The sequence below is a fragment of the Nicotiana sylvestris genome, chromosome 4 (genome assembly GCF_000393655.2).
Source record: "Nicotiana sylvestris chromosome 4, ASM39365v2, whole genome shotgun sequence".
NCBI classification, from domain to species: Eukaryota; Viridiplantae; Streptophyta; class Magnoliopsida; order Solanales; family Solanaceae; genus Nicotiana; species Nicotiana sylvestris.
Genome location: NC_091060.1, coordinates 32,001,558 through 32,024,494, shown reverse-complemented (window position 1 = coordinate 32,024,494; position 22,937 = coordinate 32,001,558). Strand labels below are relative to the sequence as shown.

At 36.7% G+C, this 22,937-nt stretch overlaps 2 protein-coding genes across 2 annotated transcripts; one reads left to right on the top strand and one right to left on the bottom strand.

Annotated features, from left to right (window-relative positions):
* Positions 1-4,632: 4,632 nt before the first annotated feature.
* On the bottom strand, positions 4,633-11,168 carry LOC104230185 (ubiquitin-conjugating enzyme E2 variant 1B-like). The gene is made up of 5 exons (XM_009782925.2): positions 10,927-11,168; positions 9,114-9,253; positions 5,614-5,739; positions 5,411-5,537; positions 4,633-4,902 (listed from the first exon to the last, which is right to left on the bottom strand). Exons 1-5 carry the CDS (start codon positions 10,967-10,969, stop codon positions 4,844-4,846), a joined length of 495 nt encoding a protein of 164 aa, XP_009781227.1. The 5' UTR covers positions 10,970-11,168; the 3' UTR covers positions 4,633-4,843.
* Positions 11,169-15,742: 4,574 nt separating this feature from the next.
* On the top strand, positions 15,743-17,214 carry LOC138889392 (uncharacterized). Its single transcript, XM_070172696.1, has 2 exons — positions 15,743-16,239; positions 16,614-17,214. The coding sequence occupies exons 1-2, from the start codon at positions 15,743-15,745 to the stop codon at positions 17,212-17,214; spliced, it is 1,098 nt and encodes a 365-aa protein (XP_070028797.1).
* Positions 17,215-22,937: the final 5,723 nt, after the last annotated feature.

Sequence of the window (22,937 nt, the reverse complement as noted above, 5' to 3'; positions counted from 1 at the left end):
ATAACCCATTATTTTAAGTAAATAAAAATAAATATACTTCATAGTTATATTAAATATTCCATTTCATGAGAAGATCCCAAATATTTCTAGACATTTTTTTAAAGAAAATTCTATATTTATATGTCGATTTGGTTTGGATTTTTTTTACTCAATACCAAACCAAATCAAATCAAGCCTGAGCGGGTTGATTTGACTTTTTGATTTGATATGATTTTCCGTTTCGATTTGAGCACTCCTGACCACAGCCTTAATTGCAAATTTACATAGGGAGATGTGCACAAATAGTCACTAACAGCACCTGTCTTTATTTTAAAGCCAGTGTTTTAAATGTCTTTAGTCTTTAGCCACTGGTTTAATAAACTTATACCTGACTGGACGAAAATACTCTTCTGCTATAACTTATACCTGTTTTTAGTCTTTGGTAGACACGGATATGGATGTCATGGTAGTTTGTGGGTAAGTGTGTCAGAGAAGGATGTGTAACTGGCACGCTCTGAAGATTTAAAAATTGTGAGGACTCAAAGTAATATAAACTACGTACAATTTATTTGAGCCTCTAAGGAGGAGGTTGTTAAAATGAGGTAACTTTAAACACAAAGTTAAGGACTCCCTGTCCTGAACTTTTGAACGTGTAATTCAAACTTAAGGACTGCCTGTCTTTAACTTTTTAACCTGCATTTCAAACTTAAGGACTCATGTTCTTAACGTTTGAACTTTGAACTCAAAGTTAAGGACTGCATGTCCTTAACTTTTGAACGTATTATTCAAACTTAAGGACTGTCTTTCCATAACTTTTTAACCTGCAAGTCAAACTTAAGGACTCTTGTCCTTAAGTTTTGAACTTGAAACTATAAGTTAAGGATTGCATGTCCTTAACTTTTGAACCAGCTGAAACTCAAAGTTAAGGACAGAAAGTCCTTAAGTTTTGAACTTGAAGCAATAACTTAAGGACTGTCTGTCCTTAAGTTTTGAACTTGAAACTATAAGTTAAGGACTGTTTGTCCTTATCTTTTGAACCTGCGTGTCAAACTTAAGGACTCCTGTCCTTAACTTTTGTAAAGTTGAGGACAGACAGTCCTTAAGTTTTGAACTTTGAACTCAAAGTTAAGGACTGCATGTCCTTAACTTTTGAACAAGTAATTCAAAGTTAAGGACAGAAGTCCTTAGATTTTGAACTTGAAACTATAAGTTAAGGACTGTCTGTCCTTAACTTTTGAACCTGCATATCAAACTTAAGGACTCATGTCCTTAAATTTTAATCTTTGAACTCAAAAGAAACAAAAACAAGGTAAGAAGAAAGAAATTTTGAAAATTCAGACATCTGCTAAAAAATTTGAACATACAGAATTTAGCAAATAAGTATTGAGGATGATGTCATTCATAAATATTTTTGTTAGTGTTAGTACAGTGTAAGGCTTACTTACCCAGTGACATCATATACTATATACCCAGTGACTGAAGCAACAAAGCCAAAGAAAAGCTCAACTACTACACTATATATTAATAGGGAAACCGAAATCCAGAAAATCCTTTTGAACTTTGACCACGAGCTAATTTGGCTGCAACTTCATCATTATGATAATTCTCTGTCTTTGCATATTGTTGATGAAAATTGGACGATTTTGGAGGGTTTTTCCCACTGAGGTGTTGAACTATAGCTCGAAATTCAGAAGGGTTTTTCACATTTACCATTACTGCGCTTGATATATACTTCACCTTCATCACTTCTTTCTTTTTGCAGAAGGGTTTGGGAATATAACCATTGAAGAAAGAGTAAAACTGTCTTTTTCCTATTAATAGTGGCTATTTTTGCTGAGCATTATAATTAGTGGATAAAAATTAAAGACCCCCTTAATTAGTGGCTACTACACCCCATTTTTACATTTACATATGGCGTAAAAATGACGTCGGCTGACCACTTTTTGGTTCATTTCTTAATGTTCCGTCACTGTTTGAAATGTAGCGGGAAAATAGCTAGTTTTTCATTCGAAAGCAACAGAGGCCAGAGACCCTAGGCGAGGTGCAGCAATAGTCACTTTTAAGCCCGCTATCTAAAATATATCCACAATTTACATTGTATTTAAAGATTGGCCAATTCATCAAAACTTGAGGATTAAGTATCCTGAATTTTGAGCTGCTAATTTAAAATTCAAGACTAAGTGTCCTGAATTTCTGAACTACTAATTTAAAACTCAGGACATAAGATTCAAACTCCTAGACACAATTTTTGAACTTTAGGACACAATGTCCTGAAGTTTTAATTTTGAGGTTTAAACTCTAGGATGTCGTGTCCTGAAGTTTGAGCAAAATTGGCTAATCTTTAAATATATTATAAATTGTAGATATATTTTAAACGGCATGCTTAAAAGTGGCAACCTGGTGTCATTTTTCTCCGGTTTTTTGGACTCTAAGTTTCTACTTCTACAAAAGCATGACTTGTCCCTTAACTTTCTACTCCTACGAGTGTAACCCCAAGACAGTACTATCATAGAGTTGAAAATTGTATGTAAAACTTCAGCAAAGTATGGTAGAGTTGGAACTATGTTGGATTTCTACCATTAAAACCCAGTACACTAATTCCATTTATAAAAGTTCAAACTTCCGTATATTATGCTGGATTTCTATATAACCTAAAAAAGAAAAGAACTTACACGAGACTCTCTGGAAAAAGATTATCTATACAAGTCATTACCCTCTAAGCAATGACTCTTCGATAGGATTAGTTCGTAACTCAATAATGTTTTTACAGGTTTGGATTAGTAATTGGTAAATGATAATGGTTCAAAATACATCGAGAGGTTAAATTCTGGAGTATCATATCAAGAGCAGAAGTAGTTTTCAAGAAGCATAACAGCTTGTTTGGATTGTTGTGTGTCGTTTCATAATGTATCGTGATAAATATAATGTTTGGATAGATTGTATCGTTTATCGTTGTTTCATGATATCATGTACTAACAATATGAAGAATAAACTTGCAATATTATTTAAATATGATTAAAGGATAAAAAGTAGAGTAAAGGTTAAAATATGATTATTTAATAATAAGGAAGAGCAAGATGAGAGAAAAACGCCGCCACACCAAACCTATTGTTCCATAAAGTGACACTTTTCGTCATTACGTAACGACGAATTTCACGATACGATACAATAAAATTTAAGTAAACAAATATTGTATTCAAAGTAATAATACAATACAATGGGTAACAACCATCCAAACAAGCGGTAAGAAGGCAAAAATAATTTTACAACAAACTTCCCTCAGGCAAGAGATTTGATATCACAAAACATATTGAGTCTTACTCAAGTAATGGACTTAAAAATAGGAATATTTTACACTAGATACCTGTGAAACAAAATTTTAAAGAACTTATGTTTTACTTTGTGAAATAAGGGTAGTCATCTACCCTGATTTCTGCTGTCCCCCTCCCCCCACAAAGAGGTTGACATAATAAATTTTTCAACAGAATTCCCAAACTATAATCAAACACATCTATTCCTTTGTTGATTTCCTCTTCATTCCAACAGAGGATTTTGATTTATTTTGAACTCAAACAAAGACTTTTTATTAAGCTGAATCAACAGCCAACAAGTTTACCATAAAACTAGGAGCAAGTGTACAATGTTACTTTTAGAATCAGACTAACCAAATTTTATAGTGATATCTCATCAAACCGTAAAATCTAGAAAGCCTATAGCTGTTGCCTGTTGGGGACATCCGATAAATAAATGGTTATAAGGATTGTTAGCTATAATATAATATAAATACTAACAAGTCACAAAGTTTATTTTAAAAAAAGACTGATAAGAAAAATTCATTGATCAAAATAAATAATATTTGACCTTCAAAGTCAAAGTGAATAAGTACTATTGGGATAGAAGAAACTTTTTACACGACATAAAAACAGGGTTTATTTTGCTAGCTTGTAGAAAGTTAAAAAGTACGCACATTACCAGGAATACTCTTCAACAACTAGAATGAAACAACAACAGCAACAACAATCACCTAGTATAATCCCACTTAGTGGGATCTGGGGAGTGTAGTGTGTACGCAGACCTTACCCCCACCCTGGGGTAGAGAGGTTGTTTCCAAATAGACCCCCGGTATCCTTCCCTCAAAGAACTTCCCACCTTGCTAGCTTGTAGAAAGTTAAAAAGTACGCACATTACCAGGAATACTCTTCAACAACTAGAATGAAACAACAACAGCAACAACAATCACCTAGTATAATCCCACTTAGTGGGATCTGGGGAGTGTAGTGTGTACGCAGACCTTACCCCCACCCTGGGGTAGAGAGGTTGTTTCCAAATAGACCCCCGGTATCCTTCCCTCAAAGAACTTCCCACCTTGCTCTTGGGGAGACTCGAACTCACAACCTCTTGGTTGGAAGTGCAGGTTGCTTACCATCAGAACAACTAGAATGAAAGTTAGAAGAAATCCACATTTCAAGATCTTTTTCCAGAACATCAAAGGGTTGATATAGCAAGCAATATAAACACTTAGAATCACATAAATATTATTGTTCCATAATCTACATTGAAGCCATTTCAATACCTTAACATGCTTCACTGAGTATTTGACAGGCAGTCATCGACTTTCTCTTTAAGCGCCATCACTGGTATTCTCAGACAAACTTGAGCATCATTCAGGATATGATTAAGTCATGAAACTAGTTTGCCTTATTTTCACAGTTGGAAAATTGGCATTAAACAGCAGTCCATCCCATAATTAAGGAGGATTCAATAACAAGTACAAAGCATATACGTATCTATACATACTAAGACAATATCTGGAATCATCTAAGTATTAAGGATATACATTATTATCTTTCAGTATTTAATCCAATTACATAATGCAGCATTTCACCACTAAGCCTTTTTGATCCACCCGGCCCTCTTCATTGCCTGACAAAAGAAAGTACAGCCTTGATTCAGATTGATATCATTTTTTTTTCCAACGTCCTATTTGACGTAACAACAAAGACCATTACCTAAACTGCTCATATTGAGACATTAAATCAACTTGCCTCAACATATACTTAGATATAGACATGACAAACTGAATGAAGGGGAAAAATAATTATGCAGACGCGTAGATGCTCCCCTTTAGGAACCAATCCTCTTCTCGGAATGCAAATTCTCTTTGGTTCAAATTAAACAAGCAGTGCAACCTAGCTTTTGTTCAGGACGTTGATGCTATGTAAGATACAATTGAGGAACTGTGCAATATGTGACTATGTTTTGTAGCACTAGCTTAGTGTTCGACCTACTAATAATAACATTATTTATTACTTATCAAACAAGAAAAAGTTAAACAAGCGGTGAAGAAAGACCAATATGTTTTAGTCTTATTAGTTCATATATATCCATTAAGAAAATAAAAGTATAAAAGATCAACCTAGTGATGACTCACCATCAGAAGGCTGAGATAGTTTTCGATTTTGGGGAGACATCATTTCCTTTTTCAACTGCATCAATATATCCTCCATTGTGTTTTCCCTCTTCCAATCAGCAAGCATCGGGAAAAGACGTGGCTCTACCTGATAAACGTTCTCACACATAAGACTGTTTTATTAATATCAAACCTAATAAAGTCAAATAGAAAGTAGTACCTACCACACCAGTTTCATAATTTACACAGCTCATGTTAATCCTGGTCTGGAACCTTACACCAGGTGGCTCATCTGGATACTCCTTTCCACAAAATAGTTTCAACTGATAGATCCTACCTTCATGTACAGTCTGTCAAGCCTTGCATGTCAGTTACCGCACATAATATTTGCTCTTGTTACTGTCAAAGTCCCCATGAGTAGCAAACAATTCTTTTATCCATCTTACAAAAATGATTAAATACAAGCTAGAGGCACATTTGATCGAAAGGTTGCTGTATTCATTCCTAATATTGGATTAACTGCATTAAGACCCCTAGGGAGGTTTCCAACAATTACAAAAGCGCATTTTTTATTTACAAAAGACCACATTCACTTCAACAAACGGTAAACAGCTTAAGTGAGAATGAAGGACCACTAAATTTATCAATAGCTAACTTGTCCTTATTACCTCATCAAATTTCATTTTATTACTTAAAATATATCTTTCTGCCCACCTACTGCAGACCTCTTGTTTCTTGTATCACACGTGGTGGTTGAGAATCAAGTTATCCAGAAGTGCAGAGGTGACCAGCTGGAAGCAGGTCTCCATTACTCTGTCATTTTGTACTTTTTCTTTCATTATAATATTTTCAGCTAAATTGCATTGATCCTTCACTTATTTTATGTACCCATGTAGAATAGGTGTGATGTGGGTATTGATACCTCATGCAGATTCTTCCAACTAACAACTACGCCTCAGTCCCAAATAAGTTGGGGATACATAAAACTTGCCAATTCACGATTACAGATACATAAAAATTGGCAAATAAAAAAAGTGTGAGTGCCCATACTGAGTTTATGTAACATTGATTTTCCAAGCATTTGAATTAGAAAGTATGAAGGTTGTGAGATGGAAGGGTATGGCAGTTGGTAGGCAGTACAGCAGTTAAATTTTTATTCAAATAGCATCTCGGTTAATAAGAGGACAACGTTGGCATGTTTGTTGAGGTTAAATGTGTTGGACATTGTCGCACGGGGCTTAAGTTGAATCTGACATAAATGCAATATTTTCATATTAGTATCTTATCCAAAGGGTGAGAAGGTATGTTTAGGCTGTGTTACAAGGGCTGAATCAGTACACATCAAACACGAATGTCTGTACAGGTATGTGCAGCTTTGCTAATTTTTAGTGTGTACCCAAAAATTCACACTAAGTACTCACTCATGCCCATATCACACCCATCAAACACCGATACAGTGATATGTCAAACGCAAATGCAGGATTTATGTAATATGGTCCACTTTGGTCATCTTTTTCCCTTTTTGCTATTTTCATTGTGTTAGCTCAAAATTTCATCTATGGGGTTTTCTTTTTCTTTATTTGATGAAAAGATAAAGCAAAATTCATCAGAGCAGATATCACACAAGAACTACACAAACATAAATTCAAAAATTCCTAATCAAATTCAACAGATGATACCTTTAGAATGACATTAAGTACGAAAAAGAAAAATTCAAAACAACCAAACACCTCCATTACAGCGATCAGAGGTATCGAAACGCCTTGAGGTCAACACCTAGAAAATGTGTCGTTCCCACGGTTTATTCAGTCTGAACTACATATCCTACGTTTTTCTTTCTCTCTTCTTGTTCCCCTTTTCTAGACTGTTTCTCGCTCTTCTATATCTGTACCCATCATTCTTTATCTATCCCAAAAAAATAAACAAGTATTTCAGGTACAGAACTTGCAGGTGAATCCCTAGAAAGTTTCCTGCAATAGCAGTCCTTAACTCCTTATTAATCTTTCTTTTATAACTGTGGTGTTCAGACCAGATTTCGCGCACCTCGACTAATGCCACAGGATGCCTACTACCTCCCACCAACAACAGGTACCAGGTAACTCTATCCACCTTATTATTCTAGTTTCTGCTATCTGCAGTAGGATATCTTTTTATTGTTAGTTTCTGCTACTTACAGTAGGATATGTATGCTACTCTCGACTCTACCATCTTCTTATTCATCAAGTAGTCCATGTTTAAAGATTGAAGCCCTTCGATGAAAATCTAAGTATAATTTTCAAAGATTATGTGGCTCAAGTGTGTCCTTAGTTCCTTAAGGCGGAAACTTAATTATCTTTAGATGTATTCGGAACAAAGTCCTGTATACAAACTTGCTCGTCAAGTCATTAAAGTAGCAAAGAAAGTCTAGGCCTCCAACTAGTTAAAATTCACTCTTGCACTCTAAGTCATCACTCTTGGCTCCAAACTATTATGTCCTACTATATGCACTGTATCATTCTTTCTTTAGCAGATTATAAATGGCTATGACTCATATCCAGCATCCTGTTTTTTGGCAGGACGCCTACTCTCTCTCTCTTTCTGCATCTTCTTTCTTTTGCTACTACTCCTACTGCTTACCTTCTACCTTCTTCCTCTTGGACCTGAGTCATTACTACTGCTCCCTAACTATTACATGCATTATATCATGCTTTCTTCAGAAAACTCTAAATGATGATGAGTCAAATTCCTCATTATGAATGGATTGTATCATGCTTTCTCTAGCATATGAAAATTCATTATGAGTCAAAATTGACATCCCGTAAGAGGGGATTCCTTCTCTCTCTCCGCCTCTTCATTCTTCCTCCACAGCGTTTTTAACCCCCCCCCTTTGGATCAGTGGTGATAACGGTTGTGTTTGGGCAATCTTGTGTGCACCTCAACTATTCAATCGGGTACCTGCTACCTCCCACTACGCCTACCGAAGCTTTAGGCACCCTCTTCTTCTTTTCTACTGCTGCATCCTGATCAAAATGAATGGATTTGTAGTTGCTCTTTTCTATTTAACCCAACATAAACTTTCTCCGACAAATTAGCATATAGATAAGGCATAATCAGCCCCAAGTCCCCTTTCTCTCAGCAACATCTTACTGTTATTTTTCGGATAGCCTCCGAAAGGTGTCCAACAGTAAATGCAACATCACGAAGTGTGATCAAATAGTCAACAAATTGAACAGTAGATCAGCCCGAAAAGTTTACATTAACAGCAGAAAAGTACCATGAAGGCCTAATTACAGTCACAGCAGTACAGCTCGACAGTTATTGAATAAGCAAGATATATCAATCTATCTTATAACTGGAATTCAATTAACTTTAGGTCCCTTTTCAATTGGTTGATGTGAATTCATAATGTGAAAACTCCTAATGTTAATGTGACAAGTATTTTCATAGAAGTAACTCACATTACTTTGTTAGTCCTACAACTGTAGTAGTAAGATTTTGAATGACATCTAAATTGAAATCCTTTGAAAATGATTTTAGATGTCAACACGAGAGCTGCACCTCATTAATTCATACATGCAAAATACGATTTTTATGTGCAACTATATAGATGTCATGTCAAATCACTTGCAACAGGAATACATGAAGAGTTACAAGATCAACAGGAAAACATGATCAAGCTATTCAAGAGCACAGAAAAAGAAGAGTTACAAGAACAAATGTGAAAGAACTGAGAAAGAAAGCATACATTAGGAGGACCAATTATAGTTCCTGTCCATGACTGCATGAACACATCATCCGCGTCATCCATCCCGTAGCTGACAGTTCCATCCCCTATTCCCTTTTCTCCTCTTTCGAGCTCTTCCAATAATCTGAAATTCCTCGGGACTGGACATGAACACAAATGCTATCAGGTTAATATTACATAGCATGCTGATATGGTGTGTGGGATGTAGCACATTAAGAAGGGGCTTCCTTGAAAAAGACTAAAGACAAAGTTACTGAACAATATCATATTATTGCAATTATAAATGAATAATTAAGCAGTTTAGAGCCACAAAAGGGGCAGTGTAAAACTAAATGCCATTATACTGCGTGTAGCATTGAGCGTTTTAAAGAAAATTAATGTCAAATCGGATAAAGAAAGACATCCCTGAAGTCTTACAATTTGATTAATTCTCTTTGAACTCCAAATAAAGAGGATAAAAACACTTCCATTAGCAGAGGAATTCAGGATTTGAATCTTATGAGTTCGAGATTCTAGCCCGTTTATTTTACTGGGTTCTAAATTAATAATTTATACATATTCAGTGAATATCTTAAGATATACAGGGTTTGAACAAAAGTTACTGGGTTCGGCCGAACCAGCTAGACCTATGCTAGCTCTGCCACTGTCCATTAGCCTTATATAAATTACTTGAGCTCCAGACAGCTTTCTCGTGAAAATAGTTGTTTTTAGAAAGCTAATAAAGATTACTGATTACGTGCTTACCACAATTATCAGCATTCAATTAAGGTGATGCAAGCAAACTAAACAGAAAACTCAAAGTGGGACCCAGATTAGAACCTCCGTCACCTCCATAGATGAAGTTAGCCTTTTTATTATCTACTTGGAAACTTGTGAAGATTCATCCACATTTGGAGCTACAAAATCAAAGTTGATTGAGCCATTCGTCCACTACTCTAATCATCCTCATTTTAAATACTGACTGCATAAGTGTTTTAAGTCGTGTTCAGTTTGATTCGTTTTGACAATGCTATGGATGAATATAGCTGTTAAGCTTCTTTTTTTTTTTTTTAATTACATAAATGCAGTCAGTATTTAAAATTATAGAAAAATCACTTGAAGTACTGGTATTCCTACTTCATTTTGATCATGTTCTTTTACACTAGTTGCCCGCCCATCACATTCCAATATTTACTAAAATCTTATAATATGATATGTCATAAATCATATTCCCCTTCTTCACTTCCACCTTTTTCACCATCCACATCTTAGATACACTGCCCTGTCTCTACAGTTAGATTTAGATTTCAAAAAAAAAAAAAAGAACACACACACATTACCAAATTAAGAAAGGAAACTCGAACTCCAGAGTAAATTAAGCCCCCAGTAGTCCTATGAATCGTTTCTTATTGAATTTTGCACAGAACCCAAACTTGGCACCAATTCAGCTGATACCTTTACCTTAATTGGGCAAACATTTCTGTCAACAAAAACTTCAACTTTCCCATAAAAGCTGACACCAAGTTCACCAAATTCATTCATATGGCTAGAAATTTAAACTTTCTGTTTCAAAAAAGGCAAATTAATAATAATATGCCCACTTAGCCTAATCTGCGCAAAAACCCAAAAAAGAAACCCTACTCCCAAATACCAAAAAGGGTTTAAACAGCACAAGAAAATGCATAAATTGTGAAGCACATGAATTCATATAACAAAAAAAGACTTTCAAATAACATATAAAAGAGTTATACAGAGATTTACAACTAGATTAAGATCAAGTTTACAATTTAAAGAAGAAGAAAAAAAATGAACTTTTAAAGATTTTGAAGCTTACCTACAACTTTTGATGATCCTTCTGATCCCATTTCTGGCAGCATCTAAAACAGCAAATTAAAGGTTTTTGAGTTGAAAAACCAAAAGGGCATTCCTAAAAAGAGTAAGAAAGAGGCAACAAGAGAGAGAGAGGGGGGTGGGGGAAAAGGAAGAAACCGGTCCCAAAATCAAGACAGCAGCTTTATGGTGTACTATTCACAGTGTCAAGTTACTTTCACAAAGTTTTGAGGATAAGATTCAGGTAAGAGGGAGAAATATTTAATTTTGTAGTAGTTCATTACTTTAATTATATACAGTAATTATTTTCACAGAAGATCACTGGAAAAAAGAATGTAGAAAATTTGCGGAAAATTTAAGTAAAAAAAAAAAAACTAGTACCGATAAGAGATCATTTTCTTACCAATTAGTTTTGTGGTCCATTATAAAAATAAAATAAAATATATATTAAATCTTTCAAAAAAAATTATTTTGTTATGTAAAATAACTGAAAATAAAACGTAAAAACTCTTTGCAGGATCGCCTTTTAACTATTTAGATGGTAGGTAAAGAATTACTCTTTATTTTACCCATTTTATCCTTAATAAGAAGCTTTTATAACCACACAAAATATCATGGTTCCATAAAGTTTTTACCCCTTAAGCTTTTAAAATCACAAGTTTTAAAAATCTTCTTATTTTTTTAAACTCCGTGTCGAGTCAAATTACCTAATCTAAGTTTAAACGGAGGGAGTAAGTTGTTAAACTAGTCACTCAGCTTTGATTTTGGATTTTCATTTTAATTCAGCGCCTAGTTTTCTTATTAAATTAAATTATTCTTAAATATTAGTCACTGTAGATAGACACACTTATGAAAAGAATAAAGCATCAATATTTCGGTCACATTTTATATGATGCATTTTGATTATCTAAAGAATTTAAGAAAGAACAAAAGATTTTGAAATTTTAATCTAACACAAAAATAAAATGTAAAATTTAAAGTTAAAGTAAAAAATAAGTACATCACATAAATTGAAAAAGAAGTAGTACCTTACCTAACCTGTATATTAGTGACAATTACAACCGCATACCTCATAGTTTGAACACGTTCACCGCAGTTTGATAACCAGACAAATACTTCACTAGCAACACTTGGTATAATTGACATACTATTACAAGTATTTTAAGTTCATAATTTTGTTATCAATTGAATTAATATTTTTTCTAATATATCACATCCCCTGTATGATAATCCTGAGGGATATATTCGATCAAAAATAAAAAAATTATGATAGTAGCAATAACATTAGCAGAAAAAAATGTCTACAATAATTTGTTTAAAGAATTAGAACATTTCCAACTCATAGGTAAGTATAGTAATTTTTTAAAGAATCATGCAAAAGTTCTCTTAGTGCCTTGCAACGACCTTATTCAGCTTATACAAAAAGTATAAAAACAGCTAGTACAAGCTGCAGTAGAAGACAAACTATCTATAAACATCACATTTTTTGTCCCCACTGCTTCTATAACCTTTGGAACTTCGCTACAAACACCAAGCATAAATGATAGCAAGATTGCAAGTCCAAATAGGTTTTGAAAATGTTATTCAGATAATTAAGCTCAAATCTTGAACCCAAACCACAATTCCTTTCTTTTTTTAAACTTAAACAAAAACTTCTCAGTAGAGATGGAGGCTCCTTGTGAATCTGCAAATCTTAGAAGTATGCCACAATAAAAGGATGGTCCCTATGCATTTCATGTTTTCCCCAAGCGAAAAAAGTATTCCCGTCATAGTGAACCTCTTCTTGTGATTGGGATAAGATAGATGTCTCCCCACCTGGGGACGAATCGAATCAGAGTTTTTTTAAGAAGTCACCGACCTACCCTACTAAAAAAGAATTCTTAGACTTTCGTACTTGGTGGAGAAGAAGCAAACAAAAGTTATTAGATTGAATCAACAACCAACAAGTTTACAATTAAACTAGGAGCATACTTCAAATATAAAAGACTAGCATAATTTCTAGTAACTCTTGGCAAGTAATGAGTAACTAAATTTGCTTATCTCTTCACTCAAAGTAGAGAAATATTAGGATTTCTCCTTAACAAGAAACGACAATCTTCTAAAAGCATTCTGATCGATGTAAAATCTTTACTTGAGGAGTTACAAGAAAGCACAAATTCCTAGGCATCACATTCAACTATACCGAGACCATTAAAATATTGAATCAACTAGACGAGAGCAAAACATAAATTTATATTTTCAACATGTCTAGCATTGATACAACTTCAAAAAATCGAAAAAGTTGCAGTTACAAAAAAAAATCCTGCTGAATCACGCATAAAATATTTGCTCCACTGTAACCCCAAGTAAGAAAGATAAGTGCATCTATATTGTATTTTTAGGTCCCACGTGGATGTTTAGGCCAAAATGGGGTCACAACCTGAGTGGAAGCACTCACTAGACCTCCAATCGCTTTTCAGCCACGACAATATCCCATTATCACAACAAACCAATGTTTAATATTAACTTTCAGTACTAATAAGTTGCACCCAATTTGCCTTTGAACTGCTGGACAATGAAATGTTTAAGCAAAGTTGGCAGTGCACTAGGAAACCCCCTCTATGCAGATGATTGCACAACATTGTCCGCTAGAATCTCATATGCTAGGTTGCTTGTCGAGATTGATGTTAACAGGCCTTTGCCTAGGAGTGTCAAAGTGCAGGATCCTTGTGGAAGAGTATTTGAGCAGGTAATTGAATATAAATGGAAGCCCGAGTATTGCACAACATGTCTTCAAGTTGGCCATAATTGTAACCATGTACCAGCTCAAAAACGACCAATTCAACCAACTCCAAGGAGGACTATAAGGCCTAAGCAAATCTGGAGGAGCAGGGAAAATACATGTGCATTAAATATTCCCAAAGGAATTACTGTCCAACCTACAAATAAAGAGGGCGAACTAAAAATAGGTGAAGGCAACAACAAAGTACTAACAAATGAGCATCAGAAGGAAGATGGATGGCAAGTAGTAAGAGGCAAATCAGCAACTAAGAATCACAGGGAGGAGAGTTGCTTAGATACAACCAATGGGTTTAAACCTCTAAGCGAGCAAATGAGCAGTAATGCAGAGCCAGTACTTACAGAGAAAATCCAAAGTAATGCTAGCATGAAAGCAAGATGTGGTAACAAAGGGAACGAGGCAGCCAAAATCTCTCAACCTAACTAAGCATGAATATAGTTACTTGGAATGTGAGAGGCCTTAATAAGGTATATAAGCAGAAGGAGTTAAAAGTAATTATAAAGGAAAATAAAATAGGGCTATTAGCCATACTGGAGCATAGAGTAGTAGAAAAGTTGGAAACCAAAATAATCCAGAAGATAGCTCAAGGTTGGAGATGGATTTCCAATGCTAGCTCTAATAATAAAGGTCGAATATGGATAATCTAGGATCCAAGACGTATAGATTTTGTTCTGCTCACTAAAGAGATACAGTATATACATGGGGTGACTAAGATATATGATCTAAACCCGAGTTTCCACTTCACAGCTGTTTATGGTCTTCACTCAATTCAGGATCGAAAAAGCATGTGGATAAGTCTACGAAGCATAACACAAATACAACAGGGTCCATGGATCATTATGGGGGACTTCAACACTATCTTACATCAAGAAGACAGAATGCATGGTTCACCTGTACAAGAATATGAGACAAGAGACTTTAGGAAATTCTTAATGAATACAAGATTCTGAAGTTAAAATATTTGGAAGGGAGTATACATGGACAAATAGCCACACATATAGCAAAATCGATAGAGCCATTGCAAATGCAGATTGGATGATCAATATGACCACAAAAGTAGTTCATATTTTGGAGCCTCACTTTTCTGATCACTCACCCTTGAGCATCAGTTTCACTAAATCACCTAGAAGAGGAGGAAAGCCTTTTAAATTCTTCAATTACATAACTGAACATAGACAATTCCAACAGGCAGTTGAGGAGGGATGGAACATATAGATGAATAGGAAGAACATGGGAGCAATATAGGACAAACTCAAGGGGGTTAAACAGAATTTGAAAAGACTCAATACAAAGCAGTTCACTGGAGTAGGTAAGAAGATAAAGGATGTTAGACTACATCTACAAGAGGTGCAAGAGAAGTTAAGTGCCGACTACCTGAACACCATGCTAATGGAGGAAGAAAGGGAATTAAAATGTCAATTGGAGAAATGGAGTGGTATTGAGGAAAGCATATACAAGCAAAAGTCTAGAATTCAGTGGCTAAAAAAAGGTGATTCTAATACTTCCTACTTCTTTGCCTCCGTGAAGCACAGGTATTCACAGAATCACATCAGGAACCTTAAAAATGATCAGGGGGAGAGACTCCATACTGAAGCTGAGATAATAAAGGAAATAACTGGATATTATGAGAAATTACTTGGCACATCAACAAATACCCTGCCTACCATTGATCCTTTTGTACTTAAGGAAGGACCACTGCTAACTATGGAACAACAAAGAGAGTTGATTCAGCCAGTATCAAGGGTTGAAGTGTACCAAGCTTTGATGGATATTGATGATAGAAAAGCACCAGGGTGTGATGGCTTGAATGTTGTTTTCTTCAAAAAAAAAAGCATGCCCTGTGATTGGGGAGGAGATTACAGAAGCTATCCTTCAGTTCTTCAACATCTCCAACATGCTTAGAGCTATTAATTGTACTTCAGTGACACTAATACCTAAAGTACCGAATCCTGAATCTATAAAGGAATTCAAACCCATATTATGTTGCACCATCCTCTACAAAATCATTTTAAAAGTACTAACCAAGAGACTACAAGGGGTGATGGATACTTTGGTTGATAAATGTCAATCTGCATTTGTCCCTGGTAGGCTAATTACTGACAACATTATCCTAAACCATGATTTGATTAAAGGCTACGGAAGAAAAGGGTTATCACCAAGATGTGTGATGAAATTAGACATGCAAAAAGCTTATGATTCACTTGAGTGGGTATTTCTGGAGCAAGTTATGGTAGGTTTGGGTTTCCCTGTTGTATTTGTGAAGTGGATTATGGGTTGTGTTACCACGGTAACATATTCCATTTTAGTTAACGGAAGACCTATGCAACCATTTGTGGCCAGGAGAGGACTAAGGCAAGGGGACCCTCTATCCCCCTTCCTGTTTGTAGTAGCAATGGAGTTTTTGACAAGAAAATTGAAGACCCTGAGGCTGATACCGGACTTTAACTACCATCCCAGATGTGAGAAATTGCAGATTGTACAGCTAGGTTTTGCTGAAGACCTACTTTTGTTTTGCAGGGGTGATATAAGATCTGTGCAGTTATTATATGAATGTTTTCTCCAGTTCTCCTACTGCTCAGGACTTGTAGTAAATAAACACTAAAGTTCAATCTTCTTTGGAGGAGTACCTGAGGATATAGAACAAGCTATTCTGAACATATTGGGGATTTCCAAAGGTGCACTACCAGTAAAGTACTTAGGTGTACCACTAAGTTCCAAAAGACTATCAGTATCACAATGCCAACCTTTAGTGGATAGAATAGTGGGAAAAGTTACAACATGGACAGCAAAGTTCTTGTCCTATGTAGGGAGACTTCTGCTTATTAAAAGTGTCCTGTTCTTAATGCAAACCTTCTGGTGCCAGACATTTATTATGCCTAAAAGATACTTAATGTGATTGAATCTATATGCAGAAGCTATCTTTGGAGGGAAGACAATAAGATGACAAAGAAGGCATCACTATCATGGGATAATGTGTGTTATCCTAAGTCAGCGGGAGGGTTCAATGTCATCGATATATGCCTATGGAATAGAGCTGCAATATGCAAGCATTTCTGGAACCTGTGCCAAAAGAAGGATAGACTTTGGATACAATGGGTTCATAGCTACTATGTGAAGGGTAAACATATTTGGGGGTGTGACCCTCCACAAGCGTCCTGCATGGTTAAAAAAGCGATGAAGACAAAGGATACCTTGGAGAAAGCAGGATATTTATATGAAGAGATCTTGAAGACCAGTCACCTCTCAATCGAGAAGATATACAACAAACTTAGAGGAGATTATCCAAAGGTGAGTTGGAAGAGACTAATATGCAACAATTCAGGATATCCTAAATGGATATTCATACTACAATTGGAAGCACTGGGAAGGCTATATACTAGAGATAGATTAGCAAAGTGGGGTGTGATGACTGAGCTAATTTGTCCTCTGTGTGACAATCACGATGAATCCATTGAGCACCTATTTTTTAAGTGCAACTTCTCTGCTTCCCTATGGGGAAAAATGCTCACATAAACAGAGAGCCAATGGGATGGAATCAAGAACTGGCATGGGCAGTTATGAATGGAAATGGAAAGGATACTAAAGTTGAAATCTACAAATTAACAATGTCAGGATGTGTGTACTACTTATGAAAAGAGCGGAACTTAAGAATCTTCCAAAAGAAGTCGAGAAGTGTTGAAGTTCTAAGCAGATTAATAACACAAGATGTTCATTGCAGGGGACGGTGGGATCGGAAACTTGCAGGGCAATTGAGAAGGATGAATTTCTTTCCTTAGTTAACTTCTGTCTATTTTTGTAACTAAGGGGACAGGGAGGAAGAGAAGATGAATGTAAAAAGTTGGGGATGTCCAACTGTATGGGTTTTGTTTTGCTTGTAAATATATTTTTTCTTGGTAAATAAAATTACTTAATTACCAAAAAAAAAAAGTTGCACCCAATCATTTCAACAAACAAATTACTATTAATTTCAATTTTTCAGATTCAACTTGAAAAATAGTAAATTAAAACTCAATAAAGGAAATAAGGGTGAGGAAGAAGGGTGCACTTAGCTACAGGATGCCAAGTATTTGATTGAAAATGCCAAATTTGGAAAAACTTGATGTATGGGGTAAAATTGATTGATGATAACTGGGCGAATGACGATGTGACACATGGCATTATAGACAGTTGGGGATGTGAGTCAGCAAACAGTTGTCACCAGTTGCAAGCGGAGAACAATCAGTGCCAAATAACCCCCGAATACAGAACAACTGATGATAAAGATTTGCAGCATTGCCATCGGGTAACATTCATCGGACAACCGTTACAGAGAATATCGGTATTTAAATGCAGTTGTTATGCACCCATCAATGGCGATTTTATTCTCATTCAAGAGGAGCTTGATTTTAGGATCTTTTTTCCTTAAATAGGGCTATAAATAGCAGGGTTAACAACCATTATAAGGACACAAAACACTCTGCATGCAAAAGCAATAATCTACTATCTTGTTACGTTCAATTTGAACACCTGAACAATTGCTTTTACTTTTGTCCTTGGAAAGGCTAAGTTCTGAGTCAGGCTTGTTATCTCCTTTAATTTCAGTCGCTAATCTTATTTTTGTCCTTATTTATTTATCGTTTTTGGATCAAATCGATTCTCTTGTCTATAAACCACGCTATAAATTCAACTGTACCATTTTACGAGTAAACAGTTTTGCGCCCATCATGGGCCATAGACAACTACAAAGTTTCTTTGATCCATTCGTTTGTTACTAATAGATTTTTTACTCTTTCCTTAGTAAATATCAGATATGGTAGCTAATAATGCCAACAACACTTACAACTTTGGAGCACACGATGAAGGAGAAGAGACGTCCCAACGCTAAGACTCAATCAGCGAGACTCGCGACGAAGGGGATGAAACAACCCTGGTTCATGAAGGTCAGTACCCTCGGAATGTTCGGGGCCCAACTCCTTATTACATGGAGGATGAACACATTGTTGAAATGGTCAAACTCCTTAGAGAACAACAAAGAGCAATCAAAGATCACCTCTCAAGGAAAGATCAGTTGATGACAGAATTAAAACAAGCATTGTCGGGTGCTTCCAATAATGGAAGGGCCTCAATTCCTCCCAATATTCCAGCAAACCAAACGGCTCAGAGAACCAATAACAATACCCCAAGGGGTGAAGTTGGCTACGACGAAGCCGGAGGGACCGGTAGTGGATCTGGGAATAATAACATGAATGGTCCTTTCAAAACTAAGCTCATGAAGTCATGAGAGAGATGAATGAACGAATAGATTAGAATGCGAAGGAGTTTCACACTCGGATGGATTAGATTCTGGGCGCGTCACCCGTTAAAGGGTCTAGATTAAAAAAATACACGTAATTACCGTTTAAACCAAGTGCGACCCTAGAGTTAATTCTGAAGAGGTTCAAAATTTCAGATATACCAAAGTATGATGGGACATCGGACCACAGGAGCACATCACGACCAACATCACGATAGTGAAAGGGAACGGCTTGGCTCAACATGAGATCGAATCGGTTTTGTTGAAGAAGTTCGGCGAAACCCTTACGAAGGCGCCCTGACATGGTATTCTCTCTTACCTGAGCATTCAATCGATTCTTTTGAAATGCTTGTGGATTCGTTCATCAAAGCCCATGCTGGAGCAAGAAAGGTCCAGGCCAAAAAGGCAGATATATTCAGAATTTTGCAAGGAGAATCTGAGATGTTGTGGGAATTCGTAATTCCGTTCCAGTAGGAAATGATGTTGCTACCAACGATTCCGGATGAGTGGGCAGCACAGCCATTCACTAAAGTCCTGAATCCACTGAGTTCTGATGCCTCTCAAAAATTGAAGGAGAGCTTGCTCAAGGTTTAGGAACCACATAGGGAAATGTTCATAATCGCTACGAGTCGAAGATAAGGATAAAAGATGATCAATTTGGTTGTTCTGTCTCATCCAGGGGACGAGAACACGATAAAAATCAGGATAAATTTAAAAATGACTTTGACGCAGATCAGAGGTCCTCTGGGGGTCATTTCTACCGCACGAGAGGACCGATAGGTGTAGCAATAAAGGACTCCAATCATCGGATAAGTTAGCTTCCGACAGAAAGACGGATCATGGACAGCATAACAGATCATTGCAAGAGAAAGAGGTGCTAGGGTCCTGAGATCCCGCATATCCTAGGTTATCTGATTACAACTTCAATATCAACCTAGTAGTGGTGTCAGCAATGAGGAATATCAAAGAAGCATATTTTCGAAACCAATCCGATCAGATCCTAGCCAAAGGGATCCTAATCTATAGTGTGAATTTCACGTGACTCACAGCCACAGAAATAGGGACTGCCGACATCTTCGCGAGGATCGAGCCAAAAATAATTATGGCAAAGCCGAGACGATGCATAGTCATCAAAGACAATAACATGGTAACCTCGGATGACAATAAACATGATCTTCGGAGGAAACGAGGTCAATGGGGTGATATTTTCGGTAGCAAAAAAGGACGAAAATATCAGTGACTCATGGCAAGAGGATACGGGAAGTCTCGGAAGATGATGTCACCTTCACGGAAGAAGACGATGAAGTACTCATTATTTCGCAAAATGATGCCTTAGTAATCTTCATTGATGTTTTGGATTTTAAAATTAAACGTGTTTTGGTTGAACCAGGAAGTTCAACCAATATCATACAATGGAGAGTCCTGGAGCAAGCGAAGTTAACTGAAAATATAATTCCAGAAGCTCCTAGCTAGCTTCAATCTAACAAGTGTGACAACCCAAGGAGAAATTCTACTGCCCACTCATACCAGAAAATCGTGGATACATGAAATGAAGGTTGTGCACTCGACCTATCACCAATTATTGAAGATTCTGACACCTGAGGGGATCAAACGTGTAAGAGAAGACCAACTGGAGGAAAGAGAGATGAACGAAGTAACCGTTTCCAGCAGCAAGGGCAAAGGAACTAGCAAATGGCAATTACAGGAGCCGATGCCTCCTCCATTTCCAATTGAAGATGATAAAGGCGAGGATTCATAGGAATTATATCAGGTGCCGAGGTCTTTTTAGGTACAATATGAGACGGATACAACCAAGTCAACCGCAGAAGAGCTCGAACAAGTGTCTTTGTTTGAAGAATATTTGGAAAGGAAATTCCATTTAGGAACGGGGTTAAGTCCCAAACTCAGGTTAGAACTTATAAATTTTCTTCAAGATAGTGTTGACTGCTTTGCATGGTCATACTCGGATATGACAAGTATTCCACTAAAGTTAGCGGTCCATAAACTAAGCTTGGATCCAAACTTCCCACTGGTAAGGTAAAAGAAACACTCAATAATAGAGGTCAAGAACAAGTTTGTTAAAGAACGAGGTAACCCGACTACTTAACATCGATTTGATACGAGAGGTTAGCTAACATAGTAAAAGAATAACAAATTTAGGATGTGTGTGGATTAGACTCATTCCCATTGCCAAACATTGATCAAATGATTGATGTTACGACCAGACACGAGTTAATGAATTTTTTTATGCTTATTCCGGGTATAATCAAATTAGGATGAACCCAGAAAATCAATTAAAAACTTCATTCATCACGAACTTCGGCACATATTCTATAACGTGATGCCTTTTAGGCTTTAAAATGCCACGGTAACTTATCAGAGGCTCATTAATAAGATGCTTGAAAAGTAGATAGGTAAGACGATGGAAGTATATATTGACGATACGTTAGTTAAGTCTTTAAATGCAGGAGATCATCTGAAACATCTCCAAGAGACGTTCGACATTATGAGAAAGTACAATATAAAGCTCAACCCGGAGAAGTGTGCCTTCAAGGTTGGCTACGATAAATTCTTAGGGTTTCTGGTCTCACAAAGAAGGATCGAAGTAAATCCCGACAAATTCAAAGCCATCGAGGATATCTCAGACCAACTACCAAGTGTGAAAGAGGTGCAAAGATTGACCGAAAGATTGGCGGCTCTAAGAAGGTTCATCTCAAGGTCCTCGGAGAAATTCCACCACTTCTTTTCACTTTTGAAAAAGAAGAACGACTTCGTGTGGACTCCAAAATGCCAACAGGCACCAAAGGACCTAAAAAGATACCTATCCAGCCCTCCATTGTTGTCAAAACCGGGGGAAGGTGAACAACTGCTAATTTGTCTAGCGGTCTTGAAAGTAGTGGTAAGCACCGTCTTGGTTCGGGAAGAATAAAGTATGTAGTTTCCTATTTATTACATTAGTGAGATATTATCAGGAGTGGAGACACGTTATCCGCAGCTTTAAAAGCTAGCCTTAGCTCTCGTAGTTGCCTCTTGAAATGTTAGGCCTTATTTTCAATGTCACTTAATAGCCGTTATGACAACCTTTCCCTTAAGGAATGTCCTTTATAAGCCTGACTTTTCAGGCGATTTGGCTAACTGAGCGAGTTCGACATCGAGTACAAACCCAGGACTTCAGTCAAGTCACAAGTTTTGGTCCACTTCGTGGTCGATTTTAGTCCAGGATTAATGCCTTTGGTGGCTAAGAAAGTCGTGGTAGTATCGGGAACGACATCGGGAGTTTGGACCTTATTTACAGATATGGCCTACAATGTAAAAGGGTCCAGCCTCGGGGTAGATCTACCCACGCCCTTGGGGAAAACCCTGAGGCAGGCCATTAGAACTGTACCGTTAACTAAAAATGAAGCCAAATGCAAGGCTTTGGTTACAGGACTCGAACTATCTCGGAGACTATGTTCCGAGATAATCGAGATAAAACGCGACTTCCAACTGGTGGTGAACCAAGTGTATGAAATTTTCAACACAAAGGATGAGTGCATACAACAATACTTAAACAAAGTTCAAGCATTGCTTACACGATTCAGAGAATGGTCAATTGTCCATATTCCAAGGAGGAAAACGTGGAGACAGGCGCATTGGCTAATTTGGGTTCATCCACGGAGATGAAAGGATCTGATTGCAGTGCAGTTGTTCAGTTGCTGCCTTCGGTGTTGGATGTGGACGGCTACTACGAAGTAGATTTAACCAACTTAATTTGGGATTGGAGGAATGAGTTTATTGAATATCTCAGACATGGTAAATTACCCAAAGGACCCAAAGGCGTCCCGGGCACTACGAACCAAAGCAGCTCGTTACTGCCTCGTTGATGGACAGTTATATCGGAGATCATTCCAAGGACTATTGGCTCGGTGCTTTAGGTCCTTAGAGGCAAACTACGTAATGAGAACAATACATGAAGGAGTATGTG

Bases quoted from the DNA above. Each gene is read 5' to 3' on its own strand.
- LOC138889392 (XM_070172696.1), top strand. From the start codon at position 15,743: ATGGATACTTTGGTTGATAAATGTCAATCTGCATTTGTCCCTGGTAGG. The intron at 16,240-16,613 runs GTTATTATATGA...ATCTATATGCAG, and splicing joins GGTGATATAAGATCTGTGCA to AAGCTATCTTTGGAGGGAAG.
- LOC104230185 (XM_009782925.2), bottom strand. From the start codon at position 10,969: ATGCTGCCAGAAATGGGATCAGAAGGATCATCAAAAGTTGTAG. The intron at 9,254-10,926 runs GTAAGCTTCAAA...GTTCATGTCCAG, and splicing joins AGGATCATCAAAAGTTGTAG to TCCCGAGGAATTTCAGATTA. The intron at 5,538-5,613 runs GTAGGTACTACT...AACGTTTATCAG, and splicing joins TAAATTATGAAACTGGTGTG to GTAGAGCCACGTCTTTTCCC.